The sequence below is a fragment of the Zonotrichia leucophrys genome, chromosome 11 (genome assembly GCF_028769735.1).
Source record: "Zonotrichia leucophrys gambelii isolate GWCS_2022_RI chromosome 11, RI_Zleu_2.0, whole genome shotgun sequence".
Classification (NCBI taxonomy): Eukaryota; Metazoa; Chordata; class Aves; order Passeriformes; family Passerellidae; genus Zonotrichia; species Zonotrichia leucophrys.
In genome coordinates, this window is record NC_088181.1 from 6,939,521 (window position 1) to 6,961,979 (window position 22,459).

The 22,459-nt window shown below is 51.8% G+C and overlaps 3 protein-coding genes across 4 annotated transcripts in view; 1 reads left to right on the plus strand and 2 right to left on the minus strand.

Annotated features, from left to right (window-relative positions):
* The window catches only part of RANBP10 (RAN binding protein 10), a 63,077-nt gene extending 51,012 nt beyond the window's left edge, over positions 1-12,065 (plus strand). The window contains exons 8-14 of one of the 2 annotated variants that reach the window (XM_064723038.1): positions 89-197; positions 1,194-1,342; positions 2,522-2,717; positions 4,049-4,173; positions 5,010-5,152; positions 5,610-5,721; positions 6,919-12,065. In XM_064723038.1, coding sequence (XP_064579108.1) covers positions 89-197; positions 1,194-1,342; positions 2,522-2,717; positions 4,049-4,173; positions 5,010-5,152; positions 5,610-5,721; positions 6,919-7,049 — 965 coding nt within the window. In that variant the 3' untranslated portion in view covers positions 7,050-12,065. Of the gene's footprint in view, positions 1-88; positions 198-1,193; positions 1,343-2,521; positions 2,718-4,048; positions 4,174-5,006; positions 5,153-5,609; positions 5,722-6,918 lie in introns of both variants that reach the window. The other variant, XM_064723037.1, reaches the window with a different exon arrangement.
* Positions 12,066-12,889: 824 nt separating this feature from the next.
* Positions 12,890-14,630, minus strand: LOC135452776 (C-C motif chemokine 3-like). The gene is made up of 3 exons (XM_064723176.1): positions 14,323-14,630; positions 13,615-13,720; positions 12,890-13,222 (listed from the first exon to the last, which is right to left on the minus strand). The coding sequence occupies exons 1-3, from the start codon at positions 14,474-14,476 to the stop codon at positions 13,114-13,116; spliced, it is 369 nt and encodes a 122-aa protein (XP_064579246.1). The 5' UTR covers positions 14,477-14,630; the 3' UTR covers positions 12,890-13,113.
* A 2,962-nt stretch (positions 14,631-17,592) lies between these two features.
* Positions 17,593-18,805, minus strand: LOC135452777 (C-C motif chemokine 14-like). The gene is made up of 3 exons (XM_064723177.1): positions 18,672-18,805; positions 18,278-18,389; positions 17,593-17,916 (listed from the first exon to the last, which is right to left on the minus strand). The coding sequence occupies exons 1-3, from the start codon at positions 18,736-18,738 to the stop codon at positions 17,814-17,816; spliced, it is 282 nt and encodes a 93-aa protein (XP_064579247.1). The 5' UTR covers positions 18,739-18,805; the 3' UTR covers positions 17,593-17,813.
* Positions 18,806-22,459: the final 3,654 nt, after the last annotated feature.

Sequence of the window (22,459 nt, forward strand, 5' to 3'; positions counted from 1 at the left end):
GGGGACCTGGATGGAATGGATGGGGCAGCTCTTTTGGCTGTTCCTGTGGGCTCATCCTGTGTGTCACCAGGTCTCCTTTTGCTTTCAGGAATACAGAAGCTAGTATTAGCAGGCAGAGTGGGAGAGGCTATAGAAGCCACCCAGCAGCTCTATCCTGGCCTCCTAGAACATAACCCCAACCTGCTCTTCATGTTAAAGTAAGTATGAAAAGCTTTATGCTCCCTAATGCTGAAATGTGTAAATGAAGGAGGGAATAAGAACATGGGTAAACATCCAGTCTGGCTGCACACCTTGCTCTGAATTCACACTATTTGAGCTCCCTTTGGGAGTCCTTTGCAAGTGCTTGTAGCACATAGATATAGCCCTTTTGTTGCTGTTCAGACCCAGTATAGCTTTGTCTCATGAGGTCAGGCATAGGTGGGTGAATTTTACTTCTGCTGACTGCCAGAAATTCCTTCAGAGGAGTTTCCTTACTGGCCTTGTGAAGATCTTGCAGTGCTGGAGCAGTGTCAGTCTCTGTGGAGGTTCCTAGAAAGGCAGATGTGTGGAAAAGGCTGTCTGGGGTAGAGATTAAAGGAAGAAGTGTCCCAGTTCTCCCAGCTGTACAGAGAGGTTCTCCCCAGACTTCTGAGACATATGAGGACAATTCCCAGTAAAGCTAAATGAGAAGCTGTCCTCACTGTGGCTATTGCATTTTTTACTCTTCCTTCTCTATTTTCCATTGGCCACCAGTATTTTTAGGTTGGTGGAGTAGTGAAGGAATGATGGTATTTGACAGATTTAGTACCTTCTCCCTGAAAAAACACTCCACAATTGAATCTTGACTTCTTCTTCGGTCGTGGGGCTGGGAAAGAGAATTTTTAATACCTCAGGAGCCATTTCAATGGCAGAAAACCTGAGATTGGAGTACCTGCAGAAGAGCTGGAGGTGAAAGCTGCCAAGGAACAGCTTTTTCTTAGCACGGTGGAATTAAACTTGCTTTTTTGGGAATATCTCACCATCCATTAGCATCAAAAGCAAGCTTTCCAAAGTCCTCCCTGTGTAGCATCATCAGAGCACTCACAATACAAAGGCACCAGGAGCCTGCAATGCGTTTTTGGAAGTTTCTAGGAGTTGCCCAGTGGGGCCCTGAGGCGGGCTGAGTGCAGAGCATGCTGGCTGTCACTCTGTCCCTCTTGCTCCCATGAACTCAGGTGCCGGCAGTTCGTGGAGATGGTGAACGGCACGGACAGCGAGGTGCGCTGCTTCAGCGCCCGCAGCCCCCGCTCCCAGGACAGCTACCCCGGCTCCCCCAGCCTGAGCCCCCGGCACGGATCCGCCAACTCACACCTTCACAGTACTGGTAGGTTGTGGGAATCCAGAGCATCCCTCTGGCTGTCCTTCTGGCGTGCCAGAATCCCTGGCACGGAGCCCAAAGCACCTGTGGGTTTGATTGTGACCCAATGTGTGGAGCAAATTACCAACCTTATGTGAGGATCAGCAAGCTGTGACTGTGTTCACAGGGACCTTAGGATGAGGGAAGAGATGAGGATCTGACTCTGTGTTTCAGAAGGTTTATTATTTTATGATATATATATTATATTAAAACTATACTAAAAGAATAGAAGAAAGGATTTCAGTAGAAGGCTAGCTAAGGATAGAATAGGAAAAGAATGATAACAAAGATTTGTGGCTCGGACTCTCTGTCCGAGCCAACTGAGCTGTGATTGGCCATTAATTAGAAACAACCAACACGGGCCAATCACAGATGCACCTGTTGCATTCCACAGCAGCAGATAACCATTGTTTACATTTTGTTTCTGAGGCCTCTCAGCTTCTCAGGAGGAAAAAATCCTAAGGAAAGGATTTTTCATAAAAGATGTCTGTGACAGCAAGCCACAGCAGTTTAGGTAGAATAATAGTGAAGTTATCACGGGATGGAAAAGTAGATTTTGGAGGTTTTGGTATGGGGGTTTAGGAAGCAAGATGGAGGGAACTGGCCATGTCCAGCCTTTCTCCTTCTTCTTCCCCTTGGCCTCCATCTTCTGCTGTGATGGTGGCACTTACCGATTGGTTTGGAGTAGGAGCTCACTGTCTAACACAGGTGATAGGTGTTGGGAAGTAATTGTAAACATTGTATATGTAGTTTTTAGTATAAAGACATAACACCACCATGGAGGCAGGCAGTGTGCCTGGTCTGTCCTGCTGGAGAAAGAATTTTTTAGATAAGATACAATAAACAACCTTGAGACCGGGAAATAAGGAGCCCTGACTCCTTCAAGTGCTGGGCTGGGAAAAGAGACCCCAAACTCTTCTCGGGGTCACTCTGAGCAGCTATAGACCCCGGCAGAAAGTGGGTCCTGTGTCTCCACATGAGGAAGGCAGATGTCAAAGGTGGATGTTTCTTCTCTAAACCCCATTGAATTTAAGAATGATAAACCATAATTTAAGATCTGCAGTCTTATTTTGCTTTCTTCCTTTGGGGCCACAACAGAGTGACATTGTCAGTCTGGTCTCATTTTTCTTTCTTCTTGGCTTTCAGGAGCAGATAGTCCAACCTGTAGCAATGGAGTCATGTCCACAAAAAGCAAACAGAGTCACAGTAAATACCCAACACTGAGTTCATCATCTTCATCTTCCTCCTCCTCTTCCCCTTCATCTGTGAACTACTCGGAGTCCAATTCCACAGATTCTACCAAATCTCAGCAGCACAGTAGTACGAGTAATCAAGAAACCAGGTATTGTTTTTCCTCTGGAGACACCTGAGGGGGTGGCATGGTGAGGAAAGTCTCAGTCTGCTTTCTAAGGAGCCAGAAGGGATCTGTCCTGCCCTTTTGAACAATGTTGTTATCTACAACATCTACCCAGCACACACAAACCTTGTTCTGGCTCACACTTGAGGTTCATCTCATAAGGAATATTATGATGCTCTTGTTTCAGGCACCAAGCTGTCCCATTACACTGATGCCTTTGCATCCCAGTGATTGCCCAGAAGCTTTCCCAGGCAGCCTGGTGCTGTTTCTGCTTCCTCAGCCAGGCACTTGTTCCTGCTGAGCAGCTTTCCTGCCCTGTCCTGTGTGAGGCAGCAGCTCAGGCCACAATGGCTTGGTACATTGGCCTCTTGTGTTGTTTCCTTGGGCTGCCTGTTGCCCTGTTCCTCCCAGGTGAGCCAGCAGTGATTTGTTTAATGCTGTGGCAGAGGTCAGACTGAGCCTCCCTTCTCCAAGAAGCCACAGGTGATCCAGCATTCAGTGCAGTCACTGCTGCCTTTTCTGGAGTGTGGAGCAGAGTGAGCTCTGCTGAAAACTGAGCTTCCTTTGGGCTCACTCTCCACACTGCTGTTGCAGGGCTGTGTGAGGCCTCAGTGGAGCAGAGGGTGTCATTGTGATTAAAAGAATCTCTTGCTAATTGCAGCTGGCACTCATTCTTCAAGTGCTGTACTGAGCACTTGCAGGGCAGTTTGCAGACTCAGTTGTGACCTCTGGAGAGCCACCTAGCATGTAACTGAGTGAGAAACACTTGTTCAGACTCAATTTACCAGAATCATTTAATGATGCTGGATTTGTCATTCTTTTTTTTTTCCAAATGTAGAGCCCAAGTTCCAGTAAGATCTTCTCATAATTTCAGTTAATCAGTAGTTAATCAGCAGTCTCAGTCAGCCTGCTGTCTTGGGCATTTAAGTGCTCAGTGGTGCACTGTTTGCAAGGACTGGGCATGTATCACAGCCAAGATTTCCCTCCTGCAGTCTCTGAGTGTGTTATCTGTTACCTGGCTGCTGTTTACTATCCCAAGGATCATCACTTCCTGAAGGGAAAATGCAAAATGTTCTGCACCTGGAATTATGACAGGCACTTAGGGAACAGAAACCTGTTTCATAAATTGTCTTCAGAAGCCTGCAACAACTTTTGCTGCACTGACTTGGACCATGTGGCTCCCTGCAGTCCAACTGGACCTTTTCTGGTGTGCTGGCCTTTGCTGGGCACTGTTTGGCATATAAACTCTTCATTTCTTCCCTTTTTAATTTAGAAATTAAAATTTAATTTTAATTTCTTCCCTCCTTTCACCTCAGTGACAGCGAGATGGAAATGGAGGCTGAGCATTACCCCAACGGAGTCCTGGAGAATTCATCCACCAGGATAATGAATGGCACCTACAAACATGAGGAGATCCTGCAGACAGATGAGTCCAGCATGGGTAGGTCCTCAGGGGCAGGAGGGGTAAAGGGAGATAGGAGCTGGTGTCAGGAGTTAAAACTGTGATTGGATTGTGGGGAAAAAGCATGTACTTTGGGCTGCTTCATGGGGAAAATTAATCTGTCCTGGAGCTAAAACTAGGTCTGGCTTTTCATAGACTCCCAGCAGTGCTGGTGGGAGCAGGGAGAACAATAGGAGTCAAAGGTTTGTTCCATGCTGGTCATGGAATTGAGCTCAGAGCAGTCCTGGCAGAAGTGCCTGTGGGCAGCTGAGCTGGGCTGTGCCAGGCTGGGCATGTCCAGCTGCAGGGTGGCCTCAGCACAGCTGGCAGCCGTGACTGTCTTGTTTGTGGGTGCTTTAGCCAGGAGGGGGCAGATGAAGCAGCTACACTGCCTCTGAAACTGCTTCATCCAGTTCCAAAGGCCCTTGTGGCCACTAACACTAGGCAGCTGGTGGTGTTGGCCTCTGACTGAAAGTTTTCTGAGTCCAGGATTTGTTAGACCAGGGCTTTCTGAGTTATATACCCTGTGTTACACACATGAAAGGGTAACAGACTGGTTACAGGCAAGCTCCCAGGATTTTATCAATGAGCTTGATTTCTAGGTAGTTCTCAGGCATTAAGCAGAGCTCAGATCTTCCCTGTATCTACCAGGCACTGAGACAAACCCAGCACTGGCTGTTGTAGGGCAGGGATCACAGAAAGCTTCCACTGGGATAATCTTAGGGCAGGAAGCAGCTGCCTGCTGCAGAAGGGAGTTTGTGGGTATCCTGACACACAGTGGGCATTGGTGGGGAATGCAAGATGATTTTTCCTTTCCCTCTGCTTCTCCTTAGAAGACAGCTGTCCCCAGAGGCAGCTCTGTGGAGGGAACCATGCTGCCACAGAGAGAATGATCCAGTTCGGGCGGGAGCTGCAGATCCTGAGTGAGCAGCTTTGCAGAGAGTATGGGAAGAACACCATGCACAAAAAGATGCTTCAGGTAAGCCTGGACCTTGTGCTGCATTGCAGCAGCTCTCTGGGCCAGCTCTGGGGTTGTGGGTTCCCTTGAGTAGCCCCCACTTCTGCACCTGCTGAGCAAGAAGGGACCTACGTGGGGATCAGAGATCAAAACATGAATGTAGAGCATCTACACCCAGTTCTCAGCACAAGGGAGAAGAACTACAGCTCCTGCCTGGCTTTCTGGAGCAACTGCTTGCTCTTCTCTCCACCTGCCTTCCAATGCTGGCTCCCATGCCAGGTGGAGGGGGCACCCTCTCTAACCTCCTGTCTTGATGGCTACTGTGGTCCCTTGCTGCCAAGAGGAAAAGGCCATTTCTTTTCAGAAGGTGGGCACCTCTCACTGTGGTGATTGCAGGAGGTGCCCCAGCTGGACTTGGTGGTTTTCCTGTGTGTTTGCAGCCCTCCTGATCTCACTGTGCCTTTCTGTTCCCTCCCAGGATGCCTTTAGCTTGTTAGCTTACTCAGACCCTTGGAACTGCCCTGTTGGCCAACAGCTGGACCCCATCCAGAGGGAACCTGTGTGTGCTGCTCTCAATAGTGCTATTTTGGGTAAGAGCTGCTTCCTGTGGGAGTGTTCCCCCAGACCCACCTGCTCTCAGGGGCTGTCCTGTGGCAGGCAAGCCTGTCAGAAATATTTGTGTTTAGCTTTAGCCTTGTGTTTCTGTTGCTGGGGACTGTCAGGGCAGTAATGCAGGAAGGGGAGTAGGAGAGAAGCCTGCAGAGAGCAGACTCCCTGATACACTTCCATTTTGACTCCCTTCCTTGCATGTTCCTCAATGCTGCTCCCAAGGATGCGCCTCAGGATTTTCCTCCCCTGCTTTCTGAAGAAACAGAGATCTCTTTGGTGCATTTCCCTTCTCCCTTCATGTCTGAACCCACCTGAGTAATTTTGTGGACTTTACCAGGGCTCTTTTCCAGCTGTATGGATTAGCAGAGTTCAGCCCTGATACCATCCTATTTTCTAGGAGGGGCTGCAGTTGCATCCTCTGGCTGTCCCCAGGCAGATTTCCTATAGGGTCTGTGCATCTCACACTGAATGTTCCAGAAGGAGATTTAGAGATTTTCTTGTGGGGAAAGGAGCAACTTGATGGACACATGAGGGCTCATGTTCTGACTGAGCAGAGGAGCAGAAATTGCATGTTTTGGGGAGGAGAGTCTCTTCCCCTGACAGTCAGCAGCTGTTTGTCCATTGCTTGAGGAGCATGGACAAGTTGTCACCAGGGAGATGTGATGTCTGGACATGCTTCATCACACAGGTTACCAGACACCTTGTGTAGCTCAGCTGAGGGTTCCCTCAGAAAACATGCCACTGTAAAGGTGTGGTGATGAGGGAGTGAGCTCATCCAGGGCCTGGGCTGCTGTGCAGCCTTGCACAAGTGGGAGAAATGGAGAGGTTGCCTCCAGCTGGGATCGGATTCTCCTGCCTTCCCTTATTCCTCCATGCTTTGATGTCTCATGTTTTAAGGATTTTCTGGCAAGCAGTATCAGGAGTAGCTTCGTTGCCTTTTTGTTGCTCTGGCCAGCACAGCAGCACTCTGTCAAAGGCCCTGCTGAGCTGTGGGATGTGTCGTGGCTGCTGGGCTGTGTGTGCAGCAGCAGCAGCAGCACAGAGCTGGCAGTATTTGGGAGCAGCTGAGCCAGCACCTTCTGCCAGGGATCTGGACTTGGCCCAGAGAGAAACCTGAGTGCAGGTGAGCCAGCACCAGCCTGACCCTCTTCTGAGCAGCTTTTTCTTTGTCCCCACAGAATCTCAGAACCTGCCAAAGCAGCCCCCGCTGATGCTGGCCCTGGGCCAGGCCTCGGAGTGCCTGCGGCTGATGGCGCGCGTGGGGCTGGGCTCCTGCTCCTTCGCCAGAGTGGACGATTATTTGCACTGACAGGAGCTGCCGTGGAGTGCTGCCCTTCACCCTCTGCTGCTGCCACTCTGCACCACCACCTCCTCCCTGCCACAAGCCCCTGTAGCACACACACACACACACACACTGCCCGTGCCAGGACGGAGTGAGTCCCTCGCTGTGTGGCTGTTGTGACCCCGGGGAGCCTGGCGGGGCTGAGCCATCTCCCTGCGCTCAGTATTTCGCTGGTTATTCTAATGTAGCACCTTCTGATGTAGGGATTTTTTCTCTTTTTTGTTTTTGATTTGAGTTGTTTCTCATGGTTCCACCGATGTTTTATCTGGAGAGTTTTGCTGAGCTGGTTTATGCTGATTTACTGAGGAAGTTCATCAAGTTGGTGACAGCTTGTTCTTTTCTTCCCTTCTCCCTCCATCGTGCACATACAGCATCATCCGTGCTAGTAATCAGAACTCTTCTCACAGTGGCAGTTCAGAGGGAATTTTTTTTTTATTTTATTTGAATCATGTTTATTAAAAAGGTCTCTTCCACCTCCACAAAGTCATTGATGTATTTATTGCCCACAGACTCGGTCCCAGCCACACTCACCATACAGCCCCTCAGGTGAGGTAGGTCCTGTCACACACTAATGATGAAACCTGGTCCTTCATGGTGCCTCTTTTCAGAGCCCAAGGCTCTCAATCTTGGCTTTGTGAGTGGGAAGAGTAGAAGATTAGCATTGCCTGTGTTGGTGATTGTGCTGTAGAAGCATCTCACAGCCCTGAGAAAGAGTTAAATCCAGCTCTCTGAACAGCTGGAGGGACAGGAATGATGAATATGAAGTCATCTGCCACTGTATGGTAGAACCAGGTCATGTGAGTTCACCAGAAACATCTGTGGGCATGCCCTGGTGTGTTGACACTTTTTAATTAAATAACAAACCCCACATTTTTCTCTATGGAGGAGGGCTTTGCCACTAACTCAGTAATAACAGTATTTCCTGCCCTCTCCCATCTCTGTAACACTGATCTAAATGAGCACTTCTAAATTTTGGAAGTGTCTGGAGAAACCTGGGCTAGCTGTGCTTGTCCTTGCTGGTGGGACAAGCTGAGGTCAGGTTGCAGGTTGGGGTCAGTACCAACTCTGTGGGGCCTGAGCCATTCAGAAGGGAGCAGCAGTGTTTCTTTAGGGATTATTAAGATAATTATTGAAGTTCCAGCCCCAAAAGACACCAGCAAGGATCTGTGGGTGAGTAACCTCTGAGTAAAATGGACTGATGTGTCCATGCTGTGTGCCAGGCTCAGGGACTTGAGTGCTGATAAGCATTCAGACCACCTGGGAGTGTTTCTGAGCTTCTGTTACCTGGCCAGGCTGCCTGGCAGCACCGTGTGCTTTCCATCCTCTGCTGTACCATTGGGACATGGCAGGTTCAGCTGGCAGGTTCGGCACCAAATTAATTTTAGGTCAGTAGCTCTGGGGAGAACCCAAGGGAGCTCAAACCAAACATGAATTTTACTGCTGTTCACAAATTTTTTTTGGAAGGTCAATGAAAGATGAACAGGTTTTGTTCTTAAAATGGAGGTTAGCCTGTGCCAGGGCTTCAAGCACCAAGAGGGTTTGTGTGCCACTGAGAGGAACAGTAGCAGCAGCCCAAAGCTTTAAGGATTTTCTGGGTTTGCAGGATGGATTTTAGCTGGCACATGAGGTCTGAAATCAAGGCAGAGCAGGGGGCAGGTGCCAGGACAGGCTGTGGCAGTGAATGTGCAGATGGTGTTGGAGGTGGTTGGAACATTATCCCTGCCTTTTGGTGAAGGTGTGCAGTGTGTAGGGGCAGTGAAAAGAAAACAGGAGGCTTAGAGCTGCAGGAGATGCTTTAATCAGATCACTGGGACAGCTGCAAAAGGCAGAGGGAGCTCTGGCGCAGCCTTTCTTCCAGGAGGCAGAGGCAGAGGGCTGCACCAAGCAGAATTTAACCTGCCAGTCTGGGGCTTCTCTTGCAGCTCCTCTGCAGAACAGCTCCTGTGCCTGACAGCTCATCTGTTCATTGCCAGCTCTGCTGGTGGATCCTAGCCCAGCCTTGCTGCAGGTGCAGAGATAACTCAGTGCAAAGGTTTCCTTCCCAAAGCCTCGGGTCCCAGATGTGCCAGAGCTCTACCTGGTGGGATTCTCCTGCTGGCTTTCCATTCCTCAGGCTGACAGCACCCTGCTGGGCTCATTCTGGGTGCTGAGCTACTCCAGGACCTTGCTTTGCCTTCCCCTTTTAGCAGCTTCCTCTGCTCTTGGTCACCACTTGCAGCAGTCTGGCTGCAGTCAGACCTCTCTCTCATCTTCATAGCAGCACCATCTTTATCTTTCTGAGGGTTTTTGTTCCTTCTCTTTGTGGTTTCTTTACGCCAAGTCTCTTCATCATGTGTCATATTAATGCCCCATTTGGTCTCTCAGCAAAGCTTTGCTGACTGTCCTGGAGTACCTTTTTAAATTTTAAATTTTTGTTTCACTACCCAAAACAAAAAACTAACCAAGAGATATTCCTAGATATCTGGTTATTTTGGTGCCAAGAAATGTGTGATTGATGTTATTTGGGTTTTTTTAATTTACTTCAAGTGTTCTGGTGGTTTCACCAGTGGTTTCTGCTTCTTGTACTCAGATTCTGACTGATGTGGCCTTGACTCAGTGTGGGGAGGATAAGCATGTTTGTGGTGGGATGTAGGTCCCAACCTGCCCCTGATTCCTAGATGGGATTTCTCAGTGGTCTTCTCAGGTTGCATTTCAAAGCCTCTTGCCTTTGAATCTCCCTGGCTACTCTTTGATGGTTCATGTTGGCTTAAACTTGGATTATTGCAGTAGTTTTAAAAACAGAGCTAGAGTGAAATGGGGTCTGTAACACTGAATGTGGCTGTACACCTAACTAGAGGCTACATGGCAATTCAAAAGTTACTTTTATAAAAATGATTTGGGTTTTTTTTTCTTCCAAGTGCCTCAAACAACCTGGTCCCTGCTCCCAGCAGTCTTTCAGTACAGCCATGTTTTACTGTGGAGCCTGTAGGAGAAACTGCTGGTATCATTCCTCATGGTTACCCACACCTGGGATCTTCCCATATCCTTCCTTCTCTTTTTCACAGTGACATCTCAATCTCTCCTCAAGCTGTGTCCTTGTTTTTCACATTTTATTAAGGCATCTTTACCATTCTTTAAATAGCTTTGTTCTTGAGGCTGCCTTGAAAAACTGGAGCAACCAGAGCTGCTGGAGATAGTTTAGGGATTGAATGTATCATTTTCCACCTTGGGTAGCAGGGATGATGAACATCTCCTCCTTCAGCAAGGAAACCAGGCTGGGTTGCAGCTGTGCTTTGGTACCTGCCTGTGTTAACAGGTGACCTGTTTGTGTCACACACATTTCAGAGTTCTGCTGTCCTGGCTTGATGGAGAAGGTGACCTGTGGCAGCCAGGCTGCAGAGCAGTGTGTAAGTGCCATGAAGCTGTGTGGTGCTCCATGTGGGATCAGAAGTTCTGCCCTTAAGCAGCAGTGCAGACTTGAACTGTCCTGTGGCAGACAGGGGTCCCTCACTCCAGTCTGGGTGCAGTGATGCCCCATGGAGCTGGTGACAGCTGGGAAAAGGAGCAGGAGCTTCTGCTCCACCCGGGAGTGCCCTTTGCAGAGCAGCATCTTCCTTCAGCCCTGCCAGGGTGGGAGCAGCCTCAGTGGTGGGGCAGGAGAGGGCAGGTAGAGAGCAAGTGTTGGGTCTCCAGCTGTACCAAGGTGTCTCTGTGTGGGGACGTGCCAGGGGACCTGCTGGGTGCTGCTGGGACCCTTCAGATCCAAAGCTGGCTGGGAGCCTTGTCCCATCTGCTGTGTAGGGGCAGAGCTGGAGGAAGTGCTGCTGGGGCTGTGTGAGGGGAGCTGCAGCAGATTTGGGAGGAAAAGGGAGGAGTTGAGAACCTGGAGGTCTCTTCCATAGACAGCTCTAGCTGCTCTCCACCATCCTCCCCTGCAACAAGAGGTGGCAGGTGATGGATGAGTGAACCTGGCATGTCTGTCCCTCTCCCCACATTCCAGACCAAAGCTCAGAGCCTGCAGCTTGAGCTGGGGCAGTGCCCAGCAAGCCAGGGCATCAGCCAGGCTTGAGGAGCACACACACATCGTGCCAGCTCCTTATTTCCAGGAGGGAAGCTTAACTCACAAGTCCTGTGTGGAATTCACACTCACATCACCACAGAAACATTCCTGGAGGCCATGCACACCTCTGCTCCTTGCTGAAGGTCCCATGGCCAGGCAGACACCTTCTCTCTGGTCACTCACTTGGGTCCAGGCGAGTGCTTGGATGTTTTTGCTTGGGAGGACTTCAGCCACATCCGTCCTCCAGAAGGGAGCACAGAGGGATTTTTGTATGCTGGGCTTCTCACAGGCTTAGACTTGGAGAAAGGAGAAGCAGCAGCAGCAGCTCTGGGGATAATCCAGATTTTAAAGAAAATTTGAAAACCACAAGTATGGTGACTTCCAGCCCAAGGACTGCACCGGCGCTGGATTGGGATCGTGTCTCTGTCCTGCCTGTGCAGTGGGGGAGGCAGGAGGAGGCTGCAGCCCCTGAAGCTCTCACACACAGCAGTGCCAGCCCCAGGACCTGCCCAGCACGCAGTGAACTCTCCTCTCCTCTCCTGCTGGTTGCTCAAAACTCAGGTATGAAATGCTCAGCTGGAGCACGGGGTGCGAGCTCTCCGCAGGTTTCCCGGCAGCCCTGGAGGAGCAGCCACTGCTGGGCACAGCTCCCTGTGCCACCCCAGGCTTCTCCAGGCCCTTGGGAGGGAGTTTCACCTCTTGGGTACAGCATTGGCTACGTGGACATTACACAAACTGTGCACATTGGTTCAGTCTACGCTTAGTATTTGTGAATTAAGTTATCTGATGCTTCGCATGAAAACTTCAAAAAAGGGACTGGGGGGGGGGTGGATTTTAACTGAGAAAAAGCCTATGAAAATATACTGGAAATACGGTAAAGAAATCGACATTCTGCTGTATATTGACAGAATTATTTTTATTAAAATACACATCCATGTGCAAGAGCCAGTGTGGAGCCGTGTGCTTTGTCAGTCTCTGCTCATCAAGGAAGGCTGTGTCCCCTCTGACAGGGGGTGCACAGTCCTCCAGGTGTTTGTCCCCCAGGATCTGATTCTGTTTCAGCTTTGCTTCCTCCCATGTGCTTGCAGTTCATGGGCAAAAATGGCATTAGGGATGTTTTTCGTGTGCCATTCAGGGTCCTAGAAAATACAGCCCTGCAGTGTTTTCTAGCCATGAGCATAAAACACTGATGAAGCTGTAGGCTGAGGATCATTTGCCCCATTCCTTGCTTTCTCCTTTCTGAGGTTTTCCCTTGTACGTCTGCAGCTCTGCCATGAGAAGATGGGTCAGCAGCCTGGTTTTAATGTCTGACCTCAGTGCTCCCACCCTTCCCTGGCCCTGTGGAGGGACAGGCAGCCAGGACACCTCTGTCCACCCTCAGGGTGCTGTCCTCACCCTCCTGGCACTGTGGGCATTCTCCTTATCTCCCTCAGACACTTTGCAGTGACCACCAGCACATTTGGAAGCTGTTAGGGTTTTAAGGGTTTGGTAGATCAGTATCTTCTCCCAGAACCCTCCCCTTAATTCTGGAGCACCTGCAAAGCCCAAGGGGCTGCAAGCATGCCCTGAGGATGTACAGCTTTGCCTGGGGGTGAGGTAACCTCACCTATGGGTCAAGGCCTGGCTCCCCTGTCACATTCCCAGTGAAGCACTCTGTGACCAGGCACAGTTTGCTCCTGGAGAAATAGGAACTTGTGGCAGAGGATTTTTTCTGGGTTTGTTAGGATCTGCTGATTGGTTTGGAGAATAAGGAGAAGTTCAAACAGCATTTTGTAGCAATGAGTCTTTATTATAAATATTGGTTCTGCAGGCACGTCGTGGCAGGGCAGTGGCAGCAGGAGGAGCTCAGGAGCTGGCAGGGCCATGGCACGGTGACACCTGGTCCTGGTGGCTCCTCCTGCAGGGACCCCACGGCCGCAGCACCCGCTGGAGAAGAGCTGGCAGCACTGATGGCTCCCTCGAGAGACGGGAAGGCTGAAGGGGATGGGCAGGTCAGATGGTGGATGGGTCTGATGTTTTGTTTTGAAGCCGTTTTATGATTTTTTTCACCCAGTCCTTCTTGGGGTCGGCACAGATCTCATCACCATTGGCAGCCACAAGCCTGCAATGAGGAAGTGAGGAAAAAGAGTGAAAACAGGAACCTTGAGCCATTCCCTTTCTGTGCACTATTTCTCCTCTCCCTTTTTGCAGTCCCTTCCAGGATCAAGGCTTGGAGCCATCTCTAGCAGCCTGTGCCCTCCTTGGGCTGGTGAGTGTCTGAGTCTTCCCAGAGCTCTAGTATTACCAGACAGCACTAAAACCCATTTTTTCCCCTCTTTGTCCACCCCTCAGAGCTGCTTTCCTACCACAGCCCCCCTGGCTGGGACTGGGATGAGATGAGATGGGATGGGATGGGATGGGATGGGATGGGATGGGATGGGATGGGATGGGATGGGGCAGCAAAAGATCTGGGATCCCAGATCTGGGATGGGGAGCAAAGCCTGGGATACTCACACAACTGCAGGCTTGGGGCAGTCCTTGGATGTCTCGTAGAAGCCCTGAGGGTGTCGCATGCGTTTCTGTGCATATTGAAAGCAGCATTCCACGGGTGCAAAGTGGGCTGGGGAGGGAAGGGGGGTGTTGTGAGTTTTATCTCCAGATAATGGCACCACCAGGTTTGGAACAGCACAGAGGCTGTGGAGCCCCTCAGCAGCTCCCATAGCATCCCATGGCAGGGGTTTGTCACCCTGCACACTGCAAGCTCAGGGCTGAGGCATGGACAGAGGTGAGGCAGGGGACAGCCTGGGACCTGGTCCCTCACAACCCAAATTGCTGCAGCCCCCAGAGCACACAGTAAGTCTAGGGTGCTCAGTCTGGGGATGAGGTTTCGGGGCTTTCCAAGGCAGGAGCACAACTTGCAGGGTGTTTTGGAAGACTCCAAAGAGCTGCATGTTCTCCCTCCATCCAACCCCTTGCTCATCCAGGGGAAGCTGCCAGAGCCTCCTCCAAGCTCCTGCAGCCTCTCCCCAGGTCTGGCTTTGCTGAGAGCACCCAGCACCTTCTCCATCCCTCCCTGCATCCCGGGATGTGCTGCCCTGCCCTGAGCAGGGGGTGCTGCTCCCATCAGCAGCACCATCCCTGCTCCTGCTGGGGTTCCTGCCTGACCTCCCCAGTGGGGGCTCAGAGCCCTCACCTGCAGCAGCAGCCCCTGAGGTTCCTTACCTGTGGCGTGGTGCAGGGAGAAGGTGAGCAGCAGGGTGAGCAGCAGGACAGTCCTTGCAGGCAGCATGGTGGCTGTGGGGTGGCTCTTCCTCGTGCCCTGTGCCTCTCTGCCCCCTGGCACTGGCTCTGGCTGTGGCTCTGTCCTCGTTGCCATTTATCCTCTGCTGCCGCCCACTCAGGCTGCATTTCCAAATGTTCAGGGTCTTACCAAGAAGCCAGGGTCAAGGGGCTTTCTGCTGTTTATTTTTGGGCACATCGAGCGGAACATGGAAACGTTTGGGGAGTTCAACTTTCGATGGAAGAGGCGTGACGTGGAGCTCTAGGAACTGAAAGCAGATTGAACCTTCTTCCCATGCAGGCAGGACAAGTCCAGAGCTCATCTGCTTGTTTCTAACAGGAGAGGCAGCCCACAGTCCATGAGCAGGGACAGGTCTCAGGGGGTTTGATTGGTTTGCCCAGTTCCAAAGGCCAGTGATGGAATCCCATCCAAACCAGCCTTGGGCACACAGGGAGCACTGGGCTGGGCAGGAAAGCACGATGGGATGGGATGGGATGGGATGGGATGGGATGGGATGGGATGGGATGGGATGGGATGGGATGGGATGGGATGGGATTGCGTGTCAGGTAGAAGAAGCCACACTGGACCAACCCAGAAGGGACTCTGGAGCAGGGGGTGTCAGAGGTGCTTTTGGTGGGCTCAGCAGACTTCACAGAAGGGGAAGAAATGGGGCAGGGGCAGTGGGGAGTGTGAGGAGAGTCTGGGTCTTAACACAAGCCTGAACCCCTGTGCTGCCTGTGCCTCCCACACCAACCCTGGGACTGAAATGAGAGTTGGGGGGTGGAGGCTTGTGGTGCACAGAGATCTCCTGCAGGAGAGGGGACAGATACCAGCACAGCCCCAGGAGAGGGGACAGAGCCACCCCAGAGGGCAGGCAGGAGGGGCAGGTGGCCCAGATCCCATTGGCAGCCCCATGGAGCACTGCTGGACACCAGCCCAGCTTCCATGCAGGGATCTGCTCCCTGGGCAGGAGATGCAGCTCCGTGTGGGGAGGTGAGGTCCTGGTGGGAGCCAGCATAGGATGATGCTGGGTGGGAGCACAGGAGGGGACCTGACTGTGGCTTGGGGGATCAGGCAATCAATCCAAGCCTTCTCAGAGGGGAAGAAAGGTGGAAATGGGTTTCTCTGGAAATTATGTCATGTCTGCACAACTTCTCTGAAAGGAGAAAGGAGAAGGAAACAGATCTAATGTGGTGGAAATGCTGGTTTACAAGAAATGGGCTGCAGGACATGGGGTCTGCTGGCCTTGCATGGGGCAGAGTGGTCACACAGAGAGCTGGGCACAGCCCCACGGGGTTCTGGTGCCACTGTCCCCAGGCAGGGCTCTGCAGGGAGAAAATGCCTGGCACACAGCAGCCAGAGCCCCTTCTGTGGGCTATGCATCACCCCCAGGCTCTCCTGCCCTCCCTGCCCATGTCCCCAGTGCTCAGAGCCTTGGGGCCAGCAGCCCCAGGCTCACACCAGCTCCCAGGCACTGGTTAAAAGCACAGGACTGTAATTAAGGGAGAACTGAGCTAATGACTTTTTCCATCCAGCATCCCCTGGCTCAGAAAACCTCATGTGCCAGCCCTGAGCTCCCTTTCCAGGCTTGTCTGAGGCACACAGGTGCTCCTCCTTTCCCTATTTATTCCTCTCCAGAGGAAGCATCAGTAGATGCCTCCACTCTGTCTTTCATGGAGAAAATCGGTGCATGTTGGATGTTTGAAGGCCTGGAAAGGCCCCACAAGGCTCTGGAGGACTGGGCTTCCCTCCCTGCCCCAGCAATGGACCTTTGGGTCTGGCTTCAGTCCTCTGCAGGCTCCTCTGCAGCTCCTGGGCCATTCCCAGCACCCTCTGAGCCATGCCCAGCAGTGGCACAGCCTCTGCCCAGGTGCAAATGCAAAGGCAAGTGGAGAGAAGAGGGGCTACAGACCCTGCAGAGGATTTTATGGGTGTCCAACCTCACTGTAGTTAATAACTGAATACAAATTTTCTGACTGAGCAAAACCCCTGCTTTAGAAATTGAAATGGATAGGCACGGACCAAAAAAAAAAAAAAATCATAGAGGTGGGAAATATTCTCTGACTCATAAAATGCCTTTTTGAGTGGATAATCACAAAAGTTAATACTTGACAGAGAGCATGAACAGTTTGCCGGTGATAAATGCCGGTGTCCCCGCCCAGAGCCCCGGGGTCTGTTCTGCATCCGAGGCCCTGTCAGGAGAGGGCACCAAGCCCAGCAAACAGAGACTCCGTGGCTGAGGATTCCTGCAGTGGAAAGGCAGCAGTTCAAGCAGCTCAAGAGGCTTCCCCAGGCTGGAGCCTCTCCTGGTGCCCCCAGAGTTCTCCACCCCAGGTCCCAGACCTGCAGTGTGTCAGGGTCACCCCTCAGCTCTGCTGTGAGAGCATCCCTGGAGCTGCTGCTGCAGCCAAAATCCCCTTCCCCAGGAGCTGGGAGTGCCTGAGCATCATCTGGGCCAGTGCAAGTGATGGTTTCTTTATCACTTGGTGGAATTTTTTGGGTAGGTTTCTTTTCTTGGTTGGTTCTCCTTTTGTTTTCCCCCGTAGTGAACTGTTACAGGGAAAGGAGGAGGAAGTAGGGGGACATTCACATTTGCAGAATTTGTCTTCCCAGGTCACTGTTACACGTGAGGGAGCCCTGCTTTCTCCCCATGGCTGAGCACTTTCCCACCCATGAGAAGGAGAAAATTAATCCCTTATTTTGCTTGGCTTGTGGGCCAGTTCTGCTTCATTTATTAAACTGTCTTTAACTCATGACTTTCCTCATTCCTGCCCTTGCAGTTCTGCTCCCCCTCCCACAGCCCTGGCAGGGATCAGTGCTGAGCTCTGCATGGCCCCTGCCAGGGGGATATTGCAGGAATCCCCCGTGTGATTCAGCCTCCCCTGTCTGTCCCTTGTGCCCAGGGAGCTCTGCAGGGAATTCCTTCCTCTGCAGCCCAGCAGAGACACCCCAGGCCTGGGCACACGGGGCAGACAGGCTGTGCCCTCCACAGGACAGCAAATGGGACAGGCTGAAAGCCCTCAGCCTGAAACTGGTGGCAGTTTGGCACCCAAAACCCTCAGAGGGGTCTCCGACCCCTTTAGGGTCCCCTTGAAATCCCATCCATCCCCTCCCTTCCTGCCCTGAGACCCAGTGGGAAGAGCCAGCCCCAGCTGCTGGCAGCAGCACAGTTGTGGGACTGGAAGAAGAAAGGACAAATACAAACAAACTCTTCAATATCACATGAAATAAACTTTATTTTGTGGCTGTGAACAGCAGGCAGGTGCAGGCTGGGCCAGCAGCATTCCAGGAGCTGGTGCCCAGCTGTGGGTGCAGCTCAGGGCTCTGGTGCCTTTTCCCAGGAGCTGAACATCCTGAACCCCTTCTGAGAGGGGATGCAAATCTTCCTTCCCAGCAGATGTTGGGGAGCCTGAACCAGGGCACCCAATCCACATCACGGAGCACGAACTTTCTTCTTTTGAAGCACTTTAACTGCTCTCTTCACCCACTTCTCCTCAGGGTTTGCACAGACCTTGACTCCTTTCTTGGTCTCAAACCTGCCAAGGTTAAAGGTGAAGCTTTGTGAGGAATGACATCTGTGATTCCACTTGTGCCCACACCATCCTCCCTGCCCTGCACCCTTGCTCCTTTCCCTTTGTCCCTGTGCCTGCCCCTGGGCTCTTGGTGCCCTACAAGCAGCTCACCCTGCAGCCCAGCACCTCCGGAGCCCCTGCAGAGCCCTCAGGAGCTGCAGTGGCCTTGCAGAAGTGCCCAGACAGTCACACCTCCCCTCCTCATGCTGGAACATCACAGAGCTTACACAGACCTGTCCCTGTCCTGTCCCCACATGGAACAGATGAACTGAGCCCGTGGCAGCCCGGGAGGCAGCACAGCAGCAGGGAAGCTGCCAGGACTTACACAATTGCTGGGAAATAACATTCCCTGGTAGTGGAGTTGAAGTCCAGGAGGATGTCCAGCCTCAGGACGCCCTTGACGTAGTCGAAGCAGCACTCAGCTGGGGTGTAGGGGGCTGCAGAAAACAAAGAGCACAGTGAGGCTGGCTCGGGGACAGCCCTGCCCTCAGCACCTTCCCCAGCACAGGCCTGATGGACACAACATCCCCAGGCTCTGCAAACGCTGCCATGAGGAGCCCCAGGTGCCCTCCCGGGGCAGGAGGATGCTCCAGGTGATCCCCCAGCCCTGCAACAGCTCTGCCAAACCCAGCCCCAGGAGCAGCCTTCATCCCTCCCTGCACCCCAGGAGCTGCTGCTCTGCTCTGGCCAGCACAGCAGTGACCCACCAGGGGCTTTACCTGCATGGGAGCATGGCAAGAGGGTGACGAGCCCAGCCAGCAGCAGGACTGTCCTTGCAGTGAGCATGGTGGCTCTGGGAGGGCTCTTCCTTGCAGGATGCTGCTCTGCCTCCTTGGGAGAGCTCAACTCTGAGCTCAGGCAAGGAGCTGCTGCAATTTATCCTCTCTACTCCTTCCCTTTTCCAAGTTCTCTCTTTTCCATAGACTTCGACCCAATTAAAGGAAAAGCTGCACCTTCTTTGCCCCTGGGGATTTCCATGTCACATGGGGTCATTGGGATTGCAGACAGACAATACCTGGAAGGCTAAATAGATTGTGTCAGCTTCTGTTTTCACCCACACAGGGAAAGTCATGAGGGAAGTGAAATCCTCCCCTGCAGATGTACACTCAAGAGCTCCTGGGCCTTCAGAGAGGGGATTCATAGCCATGGGAAATGCAAAGCTTGGTGTTCCATGCAAGGTCACTCAGCCCAGAGCCAACACAAATGTGCTGGAGATGCCTGGATGGCTTGTGAATCCTGGAAAGCATTAAACAGAGCACAGTGACTGCTGCCACCAGCCCTCTGTGGCCTGAAAGGGATGAGTTGGCAAATACTGGCAGAAACTGTGTCACATTCCATGTTGGTACTATGGAGAAGAACCTGAATTTTCCACCAAAAATCCCTGTTTATAAGAGAAGAGGGTGTAGCTGAGCCTTTCCTTGTGGACAGGGCTGGCTTAGCCCCAGCTTCAGGGCAGGGCAGGAGTCAGCACCAGGCTGAGGGGAATGGATGGAACACTTACTGTTCAAAGGTTCTGGGTGTGTTTCCATCATCTTCCTCCCTCCACAGCCTTGAGGCATCCCAGGCTCTGCAGGGAGCTCTGAAAGGGGCCAGCCCCTCTGTGTTAACCTGGGGACAGCTCTCCCCCCTTGTCCTCGGCTCCCCTTTCTTCAGAGCTTCTGAAGGTCCAAGGAGCTCCTCTGCAGGTCCTTGCCAGTCATGCTCAGCTCATGCTCAGCTTTTTTCACCTTTCCCTCTGTTTAACCAGACTCCAGGTGGGTGCAGGGAGGAGGGGGATCCCATGCAGATCCCCTGGCACCACAGTCCTCCCTCACTCCCTAAGAACTACCCAAGGGGCCACCTCAAGCCCTTCTTCACACTGGCACCCCCAGCCACTCTCTGGAGCAGGACATTGTGCCTGGGACTGTCATCCCTGGATGCATTTTGAAATATTTGGGGGAAAAACCACCCAGTGCTGAGAACAGCTCTGGCCATGCTCAGCTTCATCAGACACATTTCCTGCCAATGGAGGCTCAAGATCCACAGCTCTGCATGGTTCTTCAGGAGCTCCTGCAGAGCTGTGTTTCTTCTTCTGGCCAAAGACCTGGCCTAGGATGCTGTGCTTCCCTTTTCTCAGGATTTGAAGTCATGTCTGTGGAAATCAGATGATTCACAACTCCCTGGAGAACTTTTGATGTTTCTTCTTTTCACTTTGGAAAGGGAAAGGCTGATGTGTAGGCATTCCTTGTTAAGTGTTGGAAAGCACCTCTGCCAGCCCAAGTTTTTCTTTCACTTAAACAGACTCTGAGGAATGTGCTTGTTTACAAAAAAAAAAATAGAAGATTGTTTTTCTGCAGGAGGAGGGAGTCTGAGGGGACACATCAGATGCAGCCTTTGCTAGTGAGGGGACAGAGGAGTTGGGCAGAGCAGCCCCAAGCTGGGTTTGGGGTCTCAGTGGGTGGTTGAAAACAACCACAGACATCCTGCACTTGGGGAGGCCCTGCAAGAGCAGCTGGGCAAGGCAGGAGCAAGGGGCATCACCCAGGGCCTGAAACATCACCCAGGCCTGAACCTTGTCCCCAAGGAGGCAGTGGGAGGCTTTGGAATTAGCTTTTCCTGCTTTCTTCTGTTCTTCTCAGTCACTTTGGATTTTCCCATTTACAAGATGAGACATCCTTGTCTGGCTTCTTTAATCCCTTCCTGCCTGAAAAGCTCCTTCCCATTCCTTTGGGGTGCTCCCTCCAGGCTCTGCATGGGGAAGCCCTGATAGACTCAGGACACAATCACAAACCAAATTCTCTTCTTCCTTCCCAAAATCCCTGTGGTTCCAGGAACAGCCCTGGCAACTCCTACAGCCTGGAAAGACATTCTAAAATAAGAAAAATAAGAATCTCTTCCAAAGTCTGCTTCCTACAGTCAGACACTGGGGAGCACCAAGTGCTGTGAGTTGTTGATCTGAAATCTTCCTGTGCAGGAAGCTCTGCCTGGAGTCAGGAGACAGAGCTTCAGAAAAGCTCTGTGCCCTCCAGGAGCCCTTCCCCAGGCTCTGCCTGCACTAACTCACTGGGCAAGCTCCTCCACAGGCACCGGGACAGAGCAGAAATTCACTGTGGGCATGCAGGAAATCCTTACAAACACAGCCAGGAACAGGCAGGGGTCAATGCACCTGCAGCAGAAACTGGAAGTGGCCTTATCTGGCTAAGGAAGATGAGATAATAGATCTGATGTCAGCTTCCCCAAACACACTAAAAATGAGATATTTTTCCATTTCTATCCAATGAGGTCAATCAACTACCTCAGGGTTAAGTGAAGGGTGTGAGGGAGACTCTGCACTGGAGAGGCTTCTGTGTGGAGTAGCAATCAGGGGAAATGATGCTTAATGAGAACTTCAGCTCCTTTCAGAGCTCCCAGAGTTTAGGCAAGCAGCACACAGATGCTTCAGCTCAGCTTTTAAAGCAAAGCTGAGATAACAGAAAAAAATAGGGCATGGAAGCAATTCCAGTCAAATTTTTAGTGATTTAATTCTGAACAGAGTTAGCCCTGATAATTTCAAGATGGCACTAGAACAAGTTATGAATTTGTCTGCTCCTTAGTGTTTGATTAGAATAAAACCCCAGCAATCAGAAAAATAAATGCAGTTAATGAATGTGATGAACAAGACATGTTAAGGGACCTAGGTGTTGTAATGAAAATGTGTTTATGTGGGGTTACGGTCAGAGTCAGCAAGGTGACATCTCATACCTCCTTGGAGGGTGACCTCACTTATATCTGCCTTCTTTTTTAAATTATTTGGTTTGTGGCAGAATTCCAGGGTGAATTCTGAAGGCTCAAGAAATGAACCTTCCTCCATCACCTGTGACAGTCACCAAAGAGGTCCCAACAACCTCTGTAATACCCAGGGGGACTCCAGCAACAAGAGCAGCCCTTGCAGTGACACAGCAGGGACACAATTCTCATAAAAAGGGGGATCAAGCAAACACAAAGCCCAGCAGGGCCGTGGCTGTTCACCCTGTTTGTCCTGCCTTGCTGAGCCAGCAGGGTGAAGGTGCTGGTGGCTCCAGAGGCCGCAGGAGAGCTCTTGTGCAACATTTCACAGGAAAGAAACCATGCTGAGGCCTGTGATCAGTCCCAGCCCAAAGCACTGAGGATGGAGGCAGCAAGTCCTCTTCTTCACCTCACACTGCCCTGGGAACAGTCAGAGCTTGCAGGAGACAATGGCAGAGGTGTGTCCCTGGCAGGTGCAGCTGCAGGGAGCACAGGGAGGGACAAGCCAGCAGCCAAGGGTGGCCCCAGCACAGGCAGGTGACAGCCCCCAGGGTCTGAGCACAGGGCCCAGAGCCTCCAGCAGTGCCCCAGGCACACCAAGGTCAGGAACCAAACCCAGAATCCATTTGGGAAAGTTGGGGGAATCTTCTCAGCAGTAACAGGAGATGGGGACAGGGACAGAGCTCCATCCAGCCAAGGTACCCCCAGCAGAGCCCCAAGGGCTGTGCAAGGGGCTGATCAGAGCAGCACTCACAGCACAGCG

Coding starts and splice junctions, on each gene's coding strand:
- LOC135452776 (XM_064723176.1), bottom strand. CDS start 14,476: ATGGCAACGAGGACAGAGCCACAGCCAGAGCCAGTGCCAGGGGGCAGA. Junction 13,721..14,322: donor CTCCCTGCACCACGCCACAG/GTAAGGAACCTC, acceptor TTCCCTCCCCAG/CCCACTTTGCACCCGTGGAA. Junction 13,223..13,614: donor TGCCCCAAGCCTGCAGTTGT/GTGAGTATCCCA, acceptor TCCTCATTGCAG/GCTTGTGGCTGCCAATGGTG.
- LOC135452777 (XM_064723177.1), bottom strand. CDS start 18,738: ATGCTCACTGCAAGGACAGTCCTGCTGCTGGCTGGGCTCGTCACCCTC. Junction 18,390..18,671: donor CTTGCCATGCTCCCATGCAG/GTAAAGCCCCTG, acceptor TGTTTTCTGCAG/CCCCCTACACCCCAGCTGAG. Junction 17,917..18,277: donor TGTTATTTCCCAGCAATTGT/GTAAGTCCTGGC, acceptor TAACCTTGGCAG/GTTTGAGACCAAGAAAGGAG.